Source organism: Aulostomus chinensis, chromosome 18 (genome assembly GCF_037954235.1).
Source record: "Aulostomus chinensis isolate RoL2024-O1b breed Wild chromosome 18, RoL_Achi_v1.0, whole genome shotgun sequence".
In the NCBI taxonomy this organism is placed as follows: domain Eukaryota; kingdom Metazoa; phylum Chordata; class Actinopteri; order Syngnathiformes; family Aulostomidae; genus Aulostomus; species Aulostomus chinensis.
In genome coordinates, this window is record NC_141337.1 from 5,695,957 (window position 1) to 5,716,627 (window position 20,671).

General features: G+C 41.4%; 4 protein-coding genes across 7 annotated transcripts; all 4 read left to right on the forward strand.

Moving 5' to 3' along the window:
• The first annotated feature begins 814 nt into the window (after positions 1-814).
• Positions 815-6,603, forward strand: LOC147244826 (intercellular adhesion molecule 3-like). 3 transcript variants are annotated; one of them, XM_086184248.1, is made up of 5 exons: positions 815-1,126; positions 1,684-1,962; positions 2,663-2,989; positions 3,109-3,372; positions 3,461-3,769. In XM_086184248.1, the coding sequence occupies exons 1-5, from the start codon at positions 1,084-1,086 to the stop codon at positions 3,589-3,591; spliced, it is 1,044 nt and encodes a 347-aa protein (XP_086040374.1). In that variant the 5' UTR covers positions 815-1,083; the 3' UTR covers positions 3,592-3,769. The 3 variants fall into 3 exon arrangements, with proteins under 3 accessions (XP_086040374.1, XP_086040373.1, XP_086040372.1); XM_086184247.1 differs by having other exon boundaries at positions 817-1,126; positions 1,687-1,962; positions 3,640-6,603; XM_086184246.1 differs by having other exon boundaries at positions 818-1,126; positions 3,640-6,602.
• Positions 6,604-7,328: 725 nt separating this feature from the next.
• On the forward strand, positions 7,329-10,696 carry LOC147244827 (transmembrane and immunoglobulin domain-containing protein 1-like). Of its 2 annotated transcripts, XM_086184250.1 has the most exons (5): positions 7,329-7,462; positions 8,275-8,541; positions 8,622-8,954; positions 9,940-10,194; positions 10,267-10,696. In XM_086184250.1, the coding sequence occupies exons 1-5, from the start codon at positions 7,411-7,413 to the stop codon at positions 10,272-10,274; spliced, it is 915 nt and encodes a 304-aa protein (XP_086040376.1). In that variant the 5' UTR covers positions 7,329-7,410; the 3' UTR covers positions 10,275-10,696. The 2 variants fall into 2 exon arrangements, with proteins under 2 accessions (XP_086040376.1, XP_086040375.1); XM_086184249.1 differs by lacking the exon at positions 10,267-10,696 and having other exon boundaries at positions 9,940-10,211.
• Positions 10,697-11,467: 771 nt separating this feature from the next.
• On the forward strand, positions 11,468-12,428 carry cmc4 (C-x(9)-C motif containing 4 homolog (S. cerevisiae)). The gene is made up of 3 exons (XM_086184251.1): positions 11,468-11,569; positions 11,664-11,723; positions 11,839-12,428. The coding sequence occupies exons 2-3, from the start codon at positions 11,666-11,668 to the stop codon at positions 11,973-11,975; spliced, it is 195 nt and encodes a 64-aa protein (XP_086040377.1). The 5' UTR covers positions 11,468-11,569; positions 11,664-11,665; the 3' UTR covers positions 11,976-12,428.
• An 895-nt stretch (positions 12,429-13,323) lies between these two features.
• Positions 13,324-17,365, forward strand: LOC147244829 (hsp90 co-chaperone Cdc37). The gene is made up of 8 exons (XM_086184242.1): positions 13,324-13,694; positions 14,624-14,905; positions 15,395-15,500; positions 15,584-15,699; positions 15,895-16,017; positions 16,516-16,698; positions 16,789-16,860; positions 16,976-17,365. The coding sequence occupies exons 1-8, from the start codon at positions 13,587-13,589 to the stop codon at positions 17,114-17,116; spliced, it is 1,131 nt and encodes a 376-aa protein (XP_086040368.1). The 5' UTR covers positions 13,324-13,586; the 3' UTR covers positions 17,117-17,365.
• The last annotated feature ends 3,306 nt before the right edge of the window (positions 17,366-20,671 follow it).

Below are 20,671 nucleotides of genomic sequence, written 5' to 3' on the forward strand. Positions count from 1 at the left end.
ATATTTTATATTCTTATAGTGTAGTAATTGTAGGGATTTGGAGTTGTGAGGTCATGTGACATGGAAGGTATGAAAAATAGGAGTTTCACTTTCAAATGAATGAAATAAAAAAGCAGAAAAATACTGCTGTCAAAGATGTATCTTATTGTCCAGTAATATCTGGTATTGATTTGGAATCACTTGGTCACCTCACAGAAACTTGATTTAAAATGTATTTTTTTTTATAACAGCTAAATAAAGTGGAAGGGGGGGGGAATCACACTTGCATTTAAATAATTGTATTAAACAGCAACAGATGTGGAAGGAGCTGTAGATACTTTTGAAATTGAGTCTTACGGGTCACATGTCATGAAAAATAACAAAAGGGGCACCCCAAAACTAACTTGAGGTGACGGTTTACTGACTGTCTTCACTGGACACAGGGCCCCACACACCCTCAAACAGAGAATATTTGCGTTCCCCAAGGTGAAAAAAGTTGAATTGGTCCAGCATGTGATCCTTTTGCTGCCTTCTGGTGCTGTGGGAAATAATACAATCACAGAGAGCAACCATCAGCCATGGGCGGGGTTCGAATGCTCACCAAGACAGAACACACATCGCTTCAGTCGTAGAATGTGTGGCATTGATAGTACCACTTCCTGGACAGCGATAAAGCTTACTCGCCTCATTGCCCAGTCGATGCAAGGCGATTTATGGAGTCATCGGTGGTTGCCTGGCAACTGCCATCTGTTTACAGGCGCCATGCTAAACTGGAGCTGACAAGTGACGTCAGAGACGTCAGCGGTGTTTGCCAATTACTATAAGAAAGGACGAGAACAGGCATTCAGCAAACAAAAACAAAAAGTCGAAACATTATTTTAGACAACCCCCTAGTTAGGATAAGCTACTGGTGTTCAGCTAATTCCAATCAAACACTTCCGGGATTAAAGTCAACGGATCACACGTCAATGCACCACCACCACTTCTTGAGTGACTGCTGGAACGAAAGCGTCTGTGAGGGCGGCAGATTTGGAAGCAAATGAGTCAAAGTTGACCCTTTTTGGAGTTCTTCTGCTCGTAAAAGTCTTTTTTTGTGCACACATCATGATATTGTTCTTCGTATTCGGCGGTTTAATTGCGTCTGCAGGTAATTTACGTGAGCATTTCTGTTCTTTGTACCTCTCGTTGTCTGTTCGCTCAAGCAAAACATTTGCTTCGGTTTGTTTTTGCACATTTACTTTATGTTTCATCGTCTATTCATCGCGCCTGGCCTACAGACATGATGTGATCAACTAATAATGATTTAATTTGTACTTTTTGTGTGTTGGGGACCAAAATTAACCCATCTTATTGCGAGGTAATGTCGCTCTGATAGGGAAAGTTGAACTGTATCTACACGATTTAATGTTTCTCTTTCATCCCTGTAGAAAGATATGTCGAGACAAACCTTTTGTAGTTTTTTAAAAAATCTTATATTTACTTAAAGTTAACACAATCAGTCATTCATATTTGTGCTGCTTTCAGTTTTGTTTTGCAAAGCTCGAGGTGAAGTCACCCAAATGAATGAAAGAACAGTTCCTCGGTCAATCTCGTCATTCTTAGTGGGAGATGATTTGAACCATAATGTACTTCATTGTCCAGGCCATGCATGAATGCTGCGCTGAACACTGTTTAATTCATGTCCCTTTGCACTGTTTGTGGTAGCAGGAAAAGTCGTCGGCGCCGCCTGTCCCCTTGTCTTGATTCCTCCTCAAGTCGTGGTGAGATACGGTGACTCCTTCTCGGTCAACTGCAGCTCCTTAACCAATCAGTCTGAGGGCATTGGTTGGGAGTCTTCATCTGGTGGCACAGGGCTGATAAAACGGGCTACAACTCTTCCCTTTGTGATAAACCCGGTGAATAAATGGAACTACGATCCAGAGTGCTTCATCAATCTGCTGAATGGTGATCAGTGTACAGTCGAGCTACCTGTTACCGTTTACAGTAAGTAGGGAAACATTTAGCTTCCTCCCTAAAGCCAGAGAAGGGGAATGGTGTCCTTCTTTTTTTCAGTGCGGGCATCAAAGAGTTAAGCTCAACAGAAGACTGTCTGCCTGCTTGTTAGCTTAGCACAATCATGTAGCGTACCCCTGTCTTGCCCGCTCAGCTTCCAAAAGTCGCTTGTCCACTTCCTATTCTGAATGAAATGGATCAGGATCTGGTTTCGTTCAGACGTAAATATCCTCATCCTCGTCCTCGTTTCAAAGTCGGCCATGATGAACAGTAGCGGTCGCTCTTCTCCTGGTCAACAAATGTCAGAAAAATACTTCTAGTTGTGTATCTGATTTTGAAAGAATAAAATCTCCTCATTTTAAATTGTGAGTTCCTAGAAAACATTGTACGCAACTCTAGTTCTATTAATGCAGGTTAAGACCATTTGGAGAAAGATGGTTTGATGACTTTTGACAGGTATGCTATCCCACCCATTCACTACCATTCATTGTGCGAAGCTAACTAGCGATCATCTGGTGTCTGTTGGTCTCAGCTTCCTAATACACACACACACACACACACACAGTAAAGAAGGGTATCTTTCTGGTCTGGCTCAGGGGAAGATGACAAATAAGTATTTTTAAGTCGAAAATTTATCAGAAGTCATGACTCGTGTTTTTCCTTTTTTTTTTTTTCTTCTTTCAATCTCCAGAAATGCCTGACAGCGTGTCTTTATCGCCGTCGAGTCCCATGGGTCCCATGGTGGAGGGTGAAGAGTATCAAATGACGTGTGACATTGTCAACGTGGCACCAGCAAGGAACCTCACTGTGTTGTGGCTAATCGGACAAAAGGTTGTCCACATCCAGACCTTCCACGATGCTAGTTCATCTCCAGTCAATGTATCGTCTGTCCTCCTCCTGCCCGCCCACAGAGATCATCATGGAGGAAAGATTTGCTGCCAGGCAGGGCTAAACTTTGAACCACCAGAACTAAAACCTCTCATGATGTCATCCCAGCCCCGTGTATTGACTGTACATTGTAAGTTTAGCACAATCGTCATGTCATGATCAGGAGATCTTTAAGGTTTTCTTTTTTTTGTTTTCTCTGTTAGTTTACTTTTTTTTCCTCTGTTTTTAAATTTCATCTGTTGTCCTCAGACCCTCCAACCTTCAGCGAACCTGAAGAAGAGTTGCTAACACTTCCACCCGGTGGGAAAATAAGTTTAAACTGCACTGCCTCGGGAAACCCCTTGCCAGTCCACAAGTGGCATCTCTCACACGCCATACAGATAGAGACTGAAACCCTTCAAGGGAATCAACCCATTCTGACACCCTCCTTCCCACTTCCTGGGACCTACAGCTGCACAGCGTCTAACACGGAGGGCGTCAGCACCAAATATTTCATCGTCACAGAAGCTCCAAGTAAGATACTCATTAAGTTTGTTGAGGTTTTTTTTCTCTTTCTGCGCTAATCGTTTGATAATCCCACCATGCTGTTGTTCTCCATCAGGTAGTCGCCCCGGGACCACTGCTGGGATTGTAATGGCTGTGCTCTTTGTTTTGATTTTTATTGTGGGATGCGTGGTTTCTCACAAACAGAGAATCTCTCAGGTTGCAAGACCAGAGAGTCCAAATAGATGAGAGAGAGAGAGAGAGAAAGAGAATAACATGAACTCCCATCTCCCACAGGGCATTCACCAACCCTTGCAGCCATACTTGGAGTATTTGTGTCCCTGGGAGCCCTGGGAGCCATTGTTGGTCTATTTTTGGTGACACCTGATGGCACATTTTCTCTCAGCAAAGGCAGCTATCTCAGAGGACAGCCAACCGCCGGAGCTGTATGAGGATATTTTTTATTTTTTTATTGTTTTTTAAATTTTGATTCTATTTTGCATGGCTTTACAATCAAAAAGGAGCTTTTTGTTGTTGTTTTTGTGCTTGGAGCTGTTACTCTTTTGTGTGTCGGGCCTCAGGGTGCTCTGCTCTGCTCTGTATGCTCAGCTGGTGGACTTTTGCCCGTGTTTGGCTGCGTTCAAGAATGCATGATCCCATCAGCTTTGAGCTCTGCTAATCAATATCGTTCACAAAAAGTCTTCTTACGTGCAATCAGGAAAGTTACTCATTATTTTAAATTGCTTATACAATGCAGTCGTTTGCTAATCCAGTTCCTCCCCAACTCTGTTACGAGAAAGCATGCAGCTCACTCTTTTTCAGTTGTTACAGTGGCGCTAATTTCCTACATTAGGTCTGCGCTGGCAAGAAATTGACTCTCCCACAAGAAATGCAGCCAGAGGAAGCTGGGTTTCCTTTAATCCACTCCTCCAATTACTTAAAAAAAAAAAAAATGTGTATAAGAATAATCCCACAGGAGAAATGTTGAGTTAAACGTGTGTAAATCCACTAATTCTGTCAACCTTGTGTTGAACTCAGCGCAGCTCCAGCAGCAAATACAAGACAAACTCGATGGCGACGTCACTTTTTCCTAACATGCAACGAGCTGGCAAGCGCACTCCGGCAGGAACGCAGGTTGTTGCACAGTGAATGATGATGTAGCTCAAGAAACGCGTGACAATTTTTTTTTTTTTTGCTTGTCTTTTACAAATGAGTCATGTCTTAGTTATTTAATCTTGGGGTTCTAAAGATTATTCTACTTCAAGGCCCACTCATTCATACTCGTTACCAGCCAGGGTCCTTTTTTTTTTTTGTTTTTGTTTTTTTTCCAAAAAAGGAAAGATTCCAAATCTGTGCACAAATGTTACTATTTTTTTATTCAAATAGTTACCCTACTGTTTTTTTTCTATGTCAGGATCTTTCCCATTAACTGCTTGAACGCAACTACCAGATTTTTATTGTGCGTTTTTTTTGTTGTTTTTTTTTTAAACATGACATGGTTTTAACCTGTTATTTCTCTCGTCCTCAGATTAACATGAGTGCTGCGCAGCATTGTGATTGAAACCAAAAAAATATGGCAGTGAACGAGAAAAATGTTCACAAATTCCTGATAACTGTGACACGAGAATCTCCTAAATCATACATGCGAATTCAAACTAGCATGAAAACCAGTTTTTTCCAGCATGGCTTTCAAAATAATATTCGACTAAATAAACAGCAAGAACCAAAAAGCTTTTACAAAAATCCATTCCTGCAACATTTGTGCAGTGCTGTTAAAAAAAAACTCTTGCGGTCACATGACTGCGCAGGCAGAATTTGACTGACTGCAAAACAGAGCCATTTTTTCATTTCTTTGTCTAAACGCACAGTTGCTTTGCCCGTTTGCGGAAGTCGGATGTGACATCACTGGAAAGAAATGGACGTTTGCTCACTGGTCTTCACGCATCACGTCCAGTTAGGAATCTGTGTAACACACACACACACACCTGATGCGTTTATTTGACAGTGAACAGCCATTTTATAACAGACGAGAGGCTTTAGCAGCTTGTTCCTCTACCCTCAGTTGTAATTTCATGCTTTTTTTTTTTTAAGTCATTATTTCTAAATTGCATTATTTCCTGATTATTGCTGCACCACAACAGCTTCCGCCTTCATGAATTATAGATCCTCTCGTTCTTATTTGACTCGGCTACATTAATAACACTTGACATTGCTGTACAGATGTGTATTGCATTCACTTGAGAAGAAATAATCAACTGGGTTTTCCTGAATTAAAGACTTAGATATCTCTTGAATTCAGAAAACAGCAGAATTTTTTTTATTCAGTTGTTTGTTTGTTTTCTAGGGGAGAAAATACATGATAATCCATAATTATCTCATTTCAGAAAAAAATGGCTGTTTTGACTGTTTGTTTTTTTTTTTTTTTGTAATTTTCTCATTTTCTAAATTAATCAGATATTAAACTTGTTAACTCAGGAAAAACACGGCAGGTTTTTTTTTCCCCCCTCAGGTAAAAACAATATGCCTCTGTACAGCAGAGGTACAGGAGATAATTCCCAGAATACAAATGTTTACTTAATTTTAGAAAAATGTGTTATTTCATGTGTTTGTACTTTCGCTATGCTCATTTCATCCTCTGTAAAAATACCTTTCTATATGTATATTTTTATATTATCTGTGTTGATACCATTCTGAAAGATGTTTCTTTTTTTGCACTGAAAACACTACCAAGTCCTTTGATGCGCCTCCACTGTAGTACCAAGCCAATTGTTGTCTCTATTGAAATTATTTCTGAGCCACTGAAATATGATGACGGATTTTCTTGACACAGAGAGCGCCAGCATGTGAGGAATCATTGAAAAGGACTATAACTCCACATGCATTTTGTGCATATTCATGAGTTGCTCAATTACATTCTTGGCCAGAATACTGATGGAGGCGAAGTCAAACCGGTGTCTTTCATTAACACGTCTCCCTGCCACCTTTTGTTGGACTTCTTTCTCTCTCATTCAAACCAGCGTACATTATACAGTGCTGAGGCTGCCATACTAATTAGTAGTGAACAAACTGAATGTAAAGAAGGATGGTTGTTATCCTGCTTCCACTTGCCAATATAAAACATTTTTTCCCTCAAACCATGTTCTTTATCCTCATTCACAGAAAGTCTGAAGGCACCGTTTGCTCTGACTGTGTTGCTATAACAACCTGGCAGAGCGAACACCACACCATTTTGTCATGAGGTTTAAAAGTTAATTCACATACATAGAAGGAACTGCATATTCAGTGGGAATATCATCTGTACATTGAGTTTCTCAGCTGTGCTGTCCAGAAATACCCCCACTATCACCCCCCCCCCCACCCCCACCCCCACCCACCCATCCAAAAAAAAAAGGATCCGATTACTTCCTCACTTTTCATTGTGGAGGGAGCTGATTCGTTGTGCAGCATTCTGGTCACAGTGTGAGTCGTACAAGCGACAAGCTGCGCAGCACCAACACGCCTGCCTGCTGGGATTTCGAAAAACACGGAGTTCAGAAGCCGTAGGAGATGAGCAGAAGTGAAATAAACAACGATTAGACAACCACCTAAAAATCAGAGCTTTGACTGATGCAGCGGCTTTTACAGAGCGAGGAGAATATAAATATGTGCGATAACTATTATATCTATACTGTAAGATTGGAAAAGCAAAGTTCTTTTAAGCAAGAATTTGTTTCATGATATGGAATTGCTTTTGTATAATGACTTGTGGTGAACATATAAAAATGCCTGTAGTCCCTTTTATCCCTAACATATTTACTGACGTTTAATTTGCGCCCTGCATCTGCAGCATTTCTACTGTGTCATTTATGAACTGACCCACTGAGGTACAAAGGATGTGGTTGTCTTATTCAGGGATTTGCCAATTGTTGAATTTCCCTCTTTCCCTTTTACCCCCACCTCCCCCAAAGTCAGCTGGGATGAAGGGGGCCCTTTTGTTGCAACATAGTTCCCTGCAGAGTTGCCAAGCAAGTTCAAGTTGGAATTTTCTTTCTCTGGCTCGATAAGCGAAGGCTCGCCGCACAAAATAACATGGGAAACAAGTTTCTGAAATGGATTCTGACGCTTTTCATGTTCCACTCAGGTGAGATGTTTTGTCCTCAATTGCTGTGGTTGTAGATAATCGTAAATGTCTTGTGGAATGGTTGTGAGGTGATAAATGAGAGCCTCTCATCGGTGATTACTACACCATCTCAACCATCACCATCATTGTTCTTTCTTTAAGAAGTTCTCATTTGTGCATTCTGGATGTTTGCAGAGTAAAACAGGGCATGTTGCGTTTAGGTGTCCGAAGTATATTCTGCAGCCTGAGTCAGGCTTCATATGCTTATGAAAAACCTGGAAAATTCATGGAATTTGAAAAGGGCAGTTTCCAAGCCCGGAAAAGTCTGGAAATGTGCTCTGCACATACATGAAGACATATGTGATATTAGTTAAGATTGAGGAAAATCTCATTGGGGATATTTCCTTGAATATATGTTTATGCTGCGCGAAACAGAGTTTGTCATTTTTGGCCATTAGACATGGATTTGAGATGTTTTAGAGAATACATAGTCATGAAAATGTCATTAAAGGCGTGGGAAAAGTCATGAAGATGTTTCGGTAAAGTTCAAAGACGAACCCTGTCAGCCTATCACTACATGTCAGTTTCAGTAAATGATGTCACGTTTCAGGTTAAAGTAAACACGAAAAACACCTTAATATATATTTTGTTGTCATCCCCTATCAATGAATAATTGACAAGGAAGTTCTAGCGGCGTTTTTATTCTCAGGTGTGTAGAAATGAGGCCAATCCCTTATTCTGACATGATTATTCTGATGGCAAGGTTATGTAAGAGGAGGGCTTGTTTACAGGAACATCAGGAAGGTGATGATGATTGTTGCTGTTTGTCTCAGTGTCAGGTGATGGTTGCTCCTTAATCCTCAAGCCCTCCAGGGTTGTTGTGGGGTTCGGGGAGCCGGTGACGGTCAGCTGCGAGGCGGCTAGGCCGGTTCGTGTCCTGGGCTGGGAATCATCCATCAATGCCGCTCACACACAGCAGGACCTGTCCGTCCAATGGAAGGTGGACAGTCTGATCGACTGGATAGAGGAGCCCATCTGTTATGGGGTGTTTTTCACAGCGCCGCGACAGTGTGAGGAGAAGCTCAACCTCGTCCTCTATAGTGAGTCAGCTGTGTTGAGTGTAAGATTACACGGCTCTTCTGAACCTTTTTGACTGACTTGAACTTTTTTATTCATTTAGAAACCCCGGATAGTGTCACCATCAGGACTGTCAATCACACTGGCCCCATGGTGGAGGGAAAAGAGTACCAGCTGCTCTGCGAAGTGCAAAATATTGCTCCTGTTCAGTACCTCAGCTTGAGGTGGTACAGAGGTCATACTGAGGTTTATAACCACTCCTTTTCAGACCTCACGTCTTCCTCACCTGTCCAAGTGTCCTCCATCCTCATGATCACACCGACCAAAGCTGACAACGGAGCACAGTACAGATGTGTAGCAGAGCTGGAACTTGGACCAGAGGGACCACAGCCACCTCCTACTCTAGCCTCAGAGCCTCTAAATGCCTCTGTGTACTGTGAGTCACAGTCTTCAAGCCGCTCCTCCTAAATCAGGCTCTTGTGTGTTGTATACTTTAGTTTATTTCAGTTTATTTCGAATGTGAAAAAATAAGAATATGCACTAATGAAGACAAAAATATGAATTGAGAAAGAAAGAAAGAAAGAAAGAAAGAAGTACTCAGAAAGTACATGGCAATCTTTTTTTGCCTCACACATTTATTACCCTTCCCCCTCCGAACCAGACAAGAAGAATCTGCATGAGGGAGCTCAGCAGAGATCAGCTAGCCGCTCTTTAGCCTGGCACAGTGAATGGTATTGGGTGGAAAGTGTACATTCCATCAAATACACTTTTCTCCATGGTGGTCTTTGCTTACATTCATATAGTTAGGGTTGTGCATCAGATATAGCATGACATCCAAAATTAAATTGGATATGTTGTCACTTTAGAAGCAGGTACATAGCTGGAACTACTTTCTTAACTGGCCACAGTTATTCAACGCTGCAGCTCAAAACTTTGGACACTAAAAAATTTGTAGAGGTGGGCAGTTTCACCATGTTTTCACCTTGACTACTCATGACTGAATAATGGATTTTTACTTCTATACTCAAGTGCCTTTGACCATTTTGCTATCTAGTGCTCTGCAATTGTTGCCCACATCCTTGAAGACCACCTGATTCTACATTCCGTTGCGGCAGGCTGACCCGTTGCAGCACTTTCTGATTTTCTTTCTTCAAAAGAAAACATTGTTGGCTGGACAAACTGAGATCCATTACACCATCAATTTGAATACTTTTGTCTGGGGTATGCTAGCACGTCCCACCCACTGCTTCATTGCACAAAGCTACCGAGCGGTCAGACCTAATGTGTGCTCAGAGTAGAGATGTTTATCTGTCATCGTGTTTTGGCTCTGGAGAGGATGGCAAGAACGCGTACTCCCTCAAAGCACTGGCGTGTTCCTTTAAACAATGTGATTCTCATCATGTGTGTTATCATTTGTCCAGTTCCCCCAACATTCCTCAGTCCTGAACCAGAAACTGTGGACCTCATAGAGGGCAGTGAGACTTCCTTGAACTGCACTGCTACAGGTAACCCCACACCTGTATACAGCTGGCATTCCCTCCATCTCACGCAGGAGAGGACGGAGGATGAAGCTGTTCTGACGTCCTCATCACTGCTCCCAGGGACCTACGCCTGCACCGCCTCCAATACACTGGAGAAGAAGACCAAGCAGTTTGTTGTCAAGGCCAAGAGCAAAGGTAGGGGAGAGATGTGAGCATGTGCAAGATGTGTTGATACGCTGATTCTTCACATCTTTTACTTTCACTCAGGGGCTTGAAAAAAGCTGTGAGATGGGATCAGGTGACCACATTGGACATACCAGGAGGATTTTACTGTTGCTTCCGTGGAGAATGAAATGAAAGAGCTTTCATGACTCAACAGATATTTATAAGGATTTTATTATCAGCACACCTGAATGTTGTATGTTGGTAAATACCTTTTAATTTGTCAGTATTTTAACATGAATGTATTCCATCGTGGATGTTTTTCATGTGGTATTATGTTATAATAAATCTAATTTATACTTTCTTTGTTAGATTTGCTTTCCATATTAATGAAATCAACTTGTAACATTGCAAATGTGTAGCTACTCTTGACATAGCCATGATTACTACATTATTATTAATGTGTCTTGAATGCTAAGTACTGCAATTTCTGTATGTTAAAGACTAGCAGGTCATTATTGTAAATATTTCTTAATTGCTTCTCTTTCAGAATAAACTTTAAATTAAAAAAATAATTATTCAGAATATGAAATTGATTTTGAATTATGATATAAATTCAATGAACTGGATGGGGCTTTGAGCACACCCGCTGCTCCGTCATATCCAGAGGAGTCAGCTCAGGTGGATCGCGCATCTGACTATGATGCCTCCCTCTGGAGGAGTTCCAGGCATATCCAACTGGTAGGAGGCCCCGTGGGAGACCCAGAACAAGTTGGAAGGATTATCATCTGGCCTGGGAATGCACTGATCCCCCAGGAGGAGCTGGAGTCTGCTGCTGGGGAGAGGGATGTCTGGTTACCCATGGATGGATGGATGATATTGTGTCTGTCCATCAAAAGATCTCTGCCTCATGAACATTTCCAATCTGTCAAAATCTCTAAAACAATTCTTGACATTTAAATTAAAAGCAAATTCTACTTTTTTTTTACTTGCTTTTTTAAATGGAGCAGACACCTCTGACTGGAGTAGATCAGAGGAAACTTTAAGACAACTTTCACTGTTCACAGATGCTCGGCACTGTCTGTTGCCATGTCACTCTGTTGTCAAACGTCATCAGAGAATATCAACAATTTCCTCAAACAACATGTTTTCCCTTTGAATGAAAAACTAACGCAAAGCAGCTTCAACTGTCAGATTTAATATAGTCTCCTCTCAATAGCGTTTCGTGTGCGTAGGCAGTCTGTGTTACACCGGAACCGCCGGATGTCGCTGTTGCAATTTCGAGGCATCCTATTGGCTCGCTGTGCGTCACGTGATCAAAACATTCCTCGCTAGCAGGAAGAAGCTACAGCCACAACGACAACCCCTGGCGAGCGTCCCTTCGTAATCAAGAGTCGGCTTATATGCGGTCAGTGACACTATCTTGACCTTCGAAGGTGCTCGTCAGTCTACTTTTACTACAAGAGGCCAACTTCGAAACATTGTTGTCTTCTGTCTCTCAGACATGCCGGACAAAGACCCGTGTCAGAAGCAAGCATGCGCAATTCAAAAGTGTTTACAAGGTACATTGAGTACGACTAATTGAATTATTATTTGAAATCAAAAAGACACTATGGTTTATTTTTTTAAAAAAAATTTTTGTTGCTTTTTTTTTGCTAACACGCCCACCTTTTGCAGCTAACAAGTATGTGGAGAGCATGTGTAAGGACGTGATCCGGGACATGCGGCGGTGCTGTGAGACGCACGGCAAGAACTCCATCTGCTGTTCCGGGTTCAAGACCTCCGAGCCGTCGGAGGACAGAAGCCACACATAACCTCTCGTTGGTTGCATTTTTAACTTGCAGTGTGTGTCTGTATTGTAAGAATAATATATTTTTTTGCTACTTTATTAGAAAGAGTTTGATTCAATGAAAACACCATAAAATGCAGACGAAAGTATCCGTCTGGAAAATTAACCACGTAATAACTGGGATGTCTGTTGTAACTTTAATAGGAGAAATAAAGCAATGGATGTTGTTGGTTGAATGGTCCTGGAGCTGGTAACGTTATTGTTAACATTTCCACTTGGGCTGTCAGTACCATAACAGAAATTTACACCATGGTTAATTATTGAGTGAGTTTGACATTTTTGGATGTGGTCTTGTGTAAGTGAATGTTGGCCAGCAGGAGAACTGGTCCCGTGCAGTTTTCTGTTTTATGTATATTGATATATATTTTTTCTTCAGCATGAACTACATTTTTAATATAATGGATTTTCTTCACTGTAATCGTGCCTCTGTCTCATTGAAATATTGAGTTTATTATTTGTTCTTCAGTTCGACTTTAATATTTTGCAAATGTGAGGTGGAGGTGAACGGGGATTTGTCAACGAAACATAGCCTCTTATATTTTCATATATCATTAGAATAGCAGCAATTGGAAGGACTAGAAACCAAAGGTTACCACAGAAAGTACTTCCGAATATGTTAAGGATAAAAATTTCAGGTAGTTTTCTCATGGGCCCAGTAACACAGTCAAATTGCTTGACTTTCTAAAGACCCCCCCTACCTGGGATACCCACCGAAGCTGATTACACAGGTGTATCAATCCAAAATACTAATTCAGTATGATAATTTGGTCGTGATAGAAACTGCTGTTTTACTTATAGAGTGTACAGTTTCAATTTTTATTTAGAAAGGTAAAGACATGCTTAACTTATGTAAACCATTAACAAGTAATACATTTATTGTTTTAATGCAATGGAATTAGTGCAACCATAAGAAAAGGAATACTTTATTAATCCCACAGTGGGGAGCTTTACATGGTTGCAGCAGCATTTACTGAGAGAAGAAGAAAGGGTATTTATGAAATGAAAAATATTAACATTTATCTTTGACAATTTAGTTATTTACAATGCATTTACATTCATATATTACAGATATTTGTATTTATATTTACTATTATTACATGAAGGGACCATGTTTGATTGCTACTCCTTTTTAAACCTTTTCTTGAAGAGTTTTCTGTCAAATTCATGTTTTAAATAAAATATAACTCTGGTTCCACAAACAATCGGTTAAAGCAGGCTTAGGAGCCAGACTATTCAGATGTATGGACATCATTTTCTACGAAGGGAAATATCTTCATACAGTCTGCGAGCGACGTACGTCTCTGTGACGTCAAGACGCGCGGACGTTTACCGGAAATGTGCAGGAGTACTTTCTAGAATTCCGTAGTAGACTCGCTAGCATACTTCTGATAGATTTATTTGAGTTAGCCTCGGTTAAACGCTGCTGCTGCATTGTAGACACGAACATATTTCATCACGGCGTCGGTCTGTTTTTAACTTTTTTATTAATCTCTTCGGATTAGCTCAATTTCGCTCAGCAATTTAGCCGAGTCACATCTCAAGCTAACGCCGCTTGCGTTAGGCTGTTTTTGGCATCATGTCTAGAATAGACTATAGCGTGTGGGACCACATCGAGGTGTCAGACGATGAGGATGATACCCACCCAAACATCGACACACCAAGTCTCTTCAGATGGAGACACCAGGTACAGTATTGAGACAGACGATGTGAAGATCAGGGAGGAGGAGGAGGAGGTCCACATTTCCACGTCTGCCCTGTGCTCTTTTTGATAGTATAAACACTTAAGTAGTGCGTACATTTGCCAAATATCCGATACAAAACTAAATTAACCCGTAACAGATTACAAATAATGTACTTAAAAAAAAAACTATCACATGTATGACAATGCAAATGGTGAGAGGGTGAATTTTCCAAAATTGCTTGAAACACAAAGTCGAAGATATACACAGTAGAAGAAGTGGCATGAGCAGAGATGGGCCTCATACATGCTACTGACACTCTTCTCCCACTTCATTCTTCATTCGCTTAAACCCAACTTCAAATCCAGCTGCTCGACTTGCTTAATGTGGTACAAAGGCACAGTGGATACAGTGAAAATTGGATTAAATTGCAGATAAGAAAAAGTAAAAAGAATGTAAGTTGTTCTTAAAAAGGTTTCTAGAGCAATACATGCTGAGAATCAACAGGGAAAAAGCAGTTCTTCAACAAAGGAGTTAAATAGAGTATTGAAAGTGGATGCATATAATCTGTACGTGTCTCCACTAATAGGCAGATGTATCAATAAGGAATGGAATAAGACTGGAATATCTTATGTAATGACTACTCTTCGCCCTGACAAAACACCATGTTTGGATAGACACAAAACTTCGTATCAACATGATATTTTTTCTTTTTTCTTTAGAAAAGTTCCATAAACAGCAAATGTACATGTATAATATCAGTCGATTTTCATCTTCACAGTTGCAAACCTGTGCGTAATAGAGATTGATAGACCAAAGTATACACAACAAGAAAGTTGGTCACAATGGGGGACCAAAATCTTAAAACAGCTGCGTTTCAAGTTAAAAGTCTGGTATGAAGCTGTTGTTGTGACTGGTTTTCAAATATTTGCAGGCACGTGTGGAGCGAATGGAAGAATTCCAGAAGAAAGAACAAGAATTGAACAAGTCGCTTTCTGACTGTCGGCGTAAGTTGGCTGACGCACAGAAGAAAATACAAGAGCTGAACCTCTCAAAAACAGATGATGCCAAAACAGAGCTGAACAAAGCCCATGCTGATGAGAAGAAACTGAAAAAAGAGGAACGGGAATGGGAGAAGAAGTTGGATGACCACCGCAGGGAAGAGAAGAAGATGCCATGGAACGTGGACACGCTCAGTAAAGATGGCTTCAGCAAGGTGGGATGGATATCTGGGGCTGGGAGGACATGGTCCACTCAAACTTGGGCAGAGCATGGACCTCATGACCCAGTTATACCTACCGGTGTACATGCAGCACGTTAACGCTCAGCTGCAGGAGGTGTTCTGGTACATGGTTGAACGCAGATCACCCGTATTTAGGACCAGCAATCATTCAGTCAAAATGATGTGACTGCTTAGTTCAGTTCCAGACTTGAGAGGCCTTAAGACTGTGTGGGTGCTTGTCGTTTAATAATTTACTGCTTCGCTCGGTGGTGAGAGGATGTTAGCATAAACATGCTTTGGTATATCTTTAGTGCAACCAGCAGAATTCCTTTTGTGAGATGGTTTTATTTTGAGAGGGGGATTTCCGGCGAGCAGTAAATTGTAGACAGTGAATCTTAGTCATATTTTCCTTCCTTCCTTCTAGTTCATTTATTACATCTATACGTTGTAACGATTGTTTTCTTCAACTTTGTGACATCCTAGAGCATTGTTAATGTCAAACCTGAAACCGGAGAAGAGACCGAAGAAGAAAAGGAGAAGAAGCACAAAACCTTTGTGGAAAAATACGAGAAGCAGATCAAACATTTCGGTAAGGATTACTGAGGTCCCAGTCCTGCTGCTCCTTACATCACGCTGCATGTTGGTCGTAGTTCATCGCTTTTGTCACCGCAGGCATGCTGCGACGCTGGGATGACAGCCAGAAGTACCTCTCTGACAACCCTGATCTAGTGTGTGAAGAGACGGCCAACTACCTGGTCATCATGTGTATTGACCTTGAAGTTGAGGAGGTAAGCACATACAAGTAATTTCTTCTTGACTTTCCTGAAAGGGAATGAAAGTCAGTCCTTTCTTGGCATGTACATAAAATTTAGATGTTCTGAAGTCTTTTGTGGCCCTTTTTTTTTTTAAGGTTACTATTATACATTCATACACATTGTGTCCTTTAAATAAATACACTCTTAAATTGCTTGCCTTCTTTATAGAAACATGCATTGATGGAGCAAGTGGCTCACCAGACCATCGTCATGCAGTTTATTCTGGAGTTGGCAAAAAGCCTCAAGGTTGACCCGCGCGGCTGCTTCCGTCAGTTTTTCAACAAGATTAAGGTAAATGTTGAGTTATTGAAGGATCCGATTAAATTTGGGGGGAATTCATCTCATTTGCCAGCATCCCCAGAGCCAGACAAGAAGATAAATACCCTTCTCTCCTCTGTGTGTATCATGGAGCTGAGACTGGTTAACCGCTAGTTAGCGCAGCGCATTGAATTATAGTAGATAGGCAGGTTAGCATCCCTCCCTCTCAACTTCCAAAGCCTGCAGTTCCTCCTCTGTGTTCTCTGGTTTCAGTAGATCAGGTCCAGGACCTTGATTCGTGATTGAAGTACTCATCCTCATCCCCTCTGACAAAGTCAGCCATGATTAGTGGTAGCAGTCGCTCTGATAGTCGTCAACAAATGCTTTGTTGGCTGAAGTTTTAAGGTGCAAATCACTGAGCTCAGGACAGCAAAAACAGTGCATATCCCCAAAGGATGTGTGTTCCTGTTAATGGCGATACGACTGATATTGTTGGGAGAATTGATCTTATGAATGTCCATGTCCCCTTAGACATCAGATCAGCAGTACCAGGACGCTTTCAATGACGAGCTCGAGTCATTTAAGGAGCGGGTTCGGGGCAGAGCGAAGGTCCGTATCGAAAAGGCCATGAAGGAGTTTGAGGAAGAGGAGCGACAAAAGCGCCTTGGACCTGGAGGGCTGGATCCTGTTGAGGTGTACGAGAGCCTGCCAGCTGTAAGTCATTTTGTATTCAAGCTGACACGGTTGTCTCCTTTTCTTCAGGATGGTTTAAATGTCTCACAAAGCCGGTTACTTCATTTTCAGGAGATGCAGAAATGTTTTGACGAGAAGGACATCCAAATGTTACAAGATGTTATTAGCAAAATGGATCCAACGGTAGGTTTATTTGCTGACGACGACAGGTTTTTTTGTGATAGAAAGCAGATCATGTATTAGTACCACAATGTGTCGACCATGTGATTGATAAATGTGATTGTTTGAAATGATTCAGGAGGCAAAAGCTCACATGAAGAGGTGCATAGAATCTGGACTCTGGGTTCCCAACTCCAAGACAGACGATGGGGATGAGAAAGAGGAGGACGCCACCTATGAGGAGGTCAAACTGGAGCAGGGAGACACGAAGAAAGAATGACCAGCGTTGAATCTGTGACTTATTGTTGTCCAAATGTACTTAGCCACTGTATTGCAACTTCATTCTGTGTATGACTAGTTTGCCAATCAAGGAACAATGAAATACCGTCTCTAACATGTTGAGATCAAATGTACGGGATTAGCATTCACCTAAACATGATGTAATTCCTGCTTGGAAAAGAACTGCAGCGTTTGTTTCTGCTTTTTTTAGGTCTTTTGCTTTTGACGTCACTAAAGTCGTATTCTTACATTTACATGTACACGCGTCCGTTTGTGTGCGCCCATGCTTGCCCGCTTCATGGTTGGATGGTTGAAAATTGTTTTATACGTTTGTCATGTCTAAATTCAAGATTTTTGTTTAAAATTGGGGGTTTTGGCGGCCTAACAATGTATTCAGATGGTAATTGACCTCGAGGGACAGTTTCTACACACTTGCCCAACTAAAGGTAGAATTGTAGCCAACACGTAGGTGACTTGGGTGTCATGTTTGCTGGATGTGACAACGTGTTTTAAAGTGGAAAATGTGACATTAAAGCAGTACTTCAGCCTAAAAGTGTATTCTCAAGGACTCACAGAAAGATGTGTTGAGCTCACAAAAGTTGGTTTTTTTTTTTTTCTGTCCACGTCTGCATCGCTTCTTTGTGATTCCAGAATGCAGAAATCACCGGCCTCTTACATTAAGCTTGAAGCTAATATAACACAAACATCTACAAAAATCAAGCGCTTGGTAATCCACATTTGCTCCATCCAGCTGCTTGTTCAATCACCAACGAACACTCGGACTGGCGCTAAAAACTACCCATAATCCCTCCGACTGCTGGTTCACGGAAACACCAACTTGGATGTGTTATACTGTTTTTAGTCTCCTACTTGTGAGTACTTGAAAGAAAAATACACTTTTGGGGGTGAAGTATCACTACATTACATTACAGCGTTCGCTATTTGCAACTCATAGAAGCTTTACTTCGTGATTCAGAGGGCGAGAAATACAGAACAACCACAAGTTCTGATCTTATTTGATACTTGCATATGGTGACCTCCATTAGTAAGAGTTCCTTCCCGTTCTTCATAACATCTCTGGAAACAGAATGTCCCATAATCCCACTGTTGATCATATTCTAAATAGTGTTAGTGTTTACATGAGTCACATTTTTTGTTTTTGTATCCCTTTTGCATGATTCAGAGCAAAACCTGATTATTTACAAAAGACACGCCCAAAGTATTTCTCCCACGCTTCAATTGGTACATTTTAAGTATTTTTTTTTGCCAATAATTAAAAAAAAGTCCTTAGAGCCTAGCACTCGCTGGAAGCCGTACTTGTCGCAAAAATGCTGTGAAACTCAGGTAGGGCTTAATATTGCAGTTGAGGTGTTAAAATGTCTATAATGCGACAAAGATCAAAGTATTCCATGTCTTTCCAGCTATTGCTAATCCAGTTAACCTCATTGCAGTTCAGGCTGTCAGAAAATAGTCGTCAATTTTATTTGTATGGGGCCAAATCACATCAAAAGTTATCTCATGACACTTTACAGGTAGAGCAGGTCCAGTACCACACTCCTTTAATCAATTTACACCCAACGATTCTCCATCAGCAAGCACATCCTGCAACAGCGGCGACGAAAACCTTCCTTTTAACAGACAGGAACGTAGAGCAGATCCAGGATCAGTGGAGACGGCCTTCTGCTTTGACCGGTTGGGGGAGAGAGAGCAGGACGGATAATGAAGGAAGACATATACAGAAGGAAAGAGAGGAACAGGTAAAGAGGGAAGGAAAGGGAAGAGACTGATGGACAGACGGGGATGTGAACAGGTGGTGCTACGAGTGGCCGCTTGAGCCTCTTCAGGTCTGCAGCCTCCTCCAGCAGCAGCATCAGTCAGGGAAGTGGGGAAGCACAAAGGCTCCGGAGAAGAAGTTGAGTTATTAACACGTATGAGGAGAAGGACAGAGAGGAGGAGAGAGAAGCCCAGTGCACCACGGGGGATCCCCTGGCAGTCTCACTCTATAGCAGCGTATCTAAGGGCCGGCCTAAGCAGCCCTAACTATAAGCTTAATCAAAAAGGAAGGTCTTAAGTCTGCTCTTAAACATAGAGAGGGTGTCTGCATCCCGGACCCAAACTAGGAGACGGCTCCACAGGAGGGGAGCCTGAGAGCTGAAGGCTCTGGCTCCCATTCTACTTACTAGAAACTCTAGGAACCACAAGTAACCCTGCATCCTGGGAGCGAAGGGTTCTACCTGGATATTAGGGGACTAGGAGCTCTGTCAGGTATGAAGGTGCCTGATTGTTGAGGACTTTGTATGCTAGAAGAAGAATTTTGAATTCTATTTTGAATTTGACAGGGAGCCGATGCAGAGAAGCCAGTACAGGAGAGACATGGTCTCTTCTAAAATCCTGTCTACATGGTTCTCCCCTGTCAACACTAAAACAATACTGGCACAGCGCCTGGACGTGTTTCATGATTTGGATGTTTGCATTTGTTTTTTCAGAGAGAACATTGTGGAAATGCCATTAAACTTGAATACCGTACCAGGAAACAGTTGATGCCAAGGTTTTGTTATTATTCAAGACAAAAAGATCATCACAGCCATGTTTTCCATGTTGTTTAACAACATTTTCAATAAATTCCTATTGAAGTTGGTGGATACCCTGAAGTTTTGGGTGTGATACAGGCTTGAGAATGACCCTGGGGCAGCCAGACGTTTACTTGCAAAAGACAAAGTCGTGACGATTAGTCTTAGGAAAACCGAATGATCAAGAATGACCGAGTCACAACAGGATGAAGGCCTCCCTGTGCGACTTCTTCCTCTTTAAAAGAATAGCCAGGTCGGCAGGTGGATCACATTTGTTAAGCCCTGGCAGAGCAGTCAAAACTAGAAGAAACAGGTCTTTCATAGCATTGCTGATGGCTCCATGCCATTCTGATGTCATCATGAACTCTACCTACAATATGGGAACTTTTGAATCAGAGCCCATCTTTTCTTTCCTTTGTCACATTTATGACCATCTCTTAACTCTTAAGAAAAAACTTGGAAATAAAATATACGATTAGACTGTTCTCACTTTTTTTTTTTTTTTTTTTTTTAAATCTGAAGGTTGTGACTTGAAAATAATATGAGAATAAGTGTTGGAAATGATTCAATTAGTCCACCAAAACACATAGCTTTGCCTGAGAAAACCAGGCGTTGCATAAAGCTTTGAAACAGTTGTTACTATTAATTAATATGCTATCTACACACTCACCCTTCAGCAACATAATTATATCAATTCTAGTGAATTGGAGGGACCTAAAACCTTTAATTTTGATACTTTTCCGTTTGTGCTTCTGACTTTTCATGCAGGACATTGTAACGGAACAATAGAATGTAATCGAATAATCATGAATGATAATGAAACGGTAATTAAAGAGGGGGGGGGGGGATCATCTGTAATTACTTAAAATCGCGATTCCTTATCGAACCAAAATATATTTATACGATTTTCAATCGCTTTTGTAGTCTGATGCTTATTTTTTTACTTTACGTCTGTACGTGCGTGCACGCCGCCGGCTCCCGGGAGG

Excerpts from the sequence above, each read along its gene's own strand:
- LOC147244826 (XM_086184246.1), top strand. The coding sequence starts at position 1,084 with ATGATATTGTTCTTCGTATTCGGCGGTTTAATTGCGTCTGCAG. Across the intron at positions 1,963-2,662 it reads GCTACCTGTTACCGTTTACA|AAATGCCTGACAGCGTGTCT; the intron begins GTAAGTAGGGAA and ends TTCAATCTCCAG. Across the intron at positions 3,373-3,639 it reads CATCGTCACAGAAGCTCCAA|GGCATTCACCAACCCTTGCA; the intron begins GTAAGATACTCA and ends CATCTCCCACAG.
- LOC147244827 (XM_086184249.1), top strand. The coding sequence starts at position 7,411 with ATGGGAAACAAGTTTCTGAAATGGATTCTGACGCTTTTCATGTTCCAC. Across the intron at positions 7,463-8,274 it reads GCTTTTCATGTTCCACTCAG|TGTCAGGTGATGGTTGCTCC; the intron begins GTGAGATGTTTT and ends TGTTTGTCTCAG. Across the intron at positions 8,542-8,621 it reads GCTCAACCTCGTCCTCTATA|AAACCCCGGATAGTGTCACC; the intron begins GTGAGTCAGCTG and ends TTATTCATTTAG.
- cmc4 (XM_086184251.1), top strand. The coding sequence starts at position 11,666 with ATGCCGGACAAAGACCCGTGTCAGAAGCAAGCATGCGCAATTCAAAAG. Across the intron at positions 11,724-11,838 it reads AATTCAAAAGTGTTTACAAG|CTAACAAGTATGTGGAGAGC; the intron begins GTACATTGAGTA and ends CACCTTTTGCAG.
- LOC147244829 (XM_086184242.1), top strand. The coding sequence starts at position 13,587 with ATGTCTAGAATAGACTATAGCGTGTGGGACCACATCGAGGTGTCAGAC. Across the intron at positions 13,695-14,623 it reads TCTTCAGATGGAGACACCAG|GCACGTGTGGAGCGAATGGA; the intron begins GTACAGTATTGA and ends AAATATTTGCAG. Across the intron at positions 16,861-16,975 it reads TTAGCAAAATGGATCCAACG|GAGGCAAAAGCTCACATGAA; the intron begins GTAGGTTTATTT and ends GAAATGATTCAG.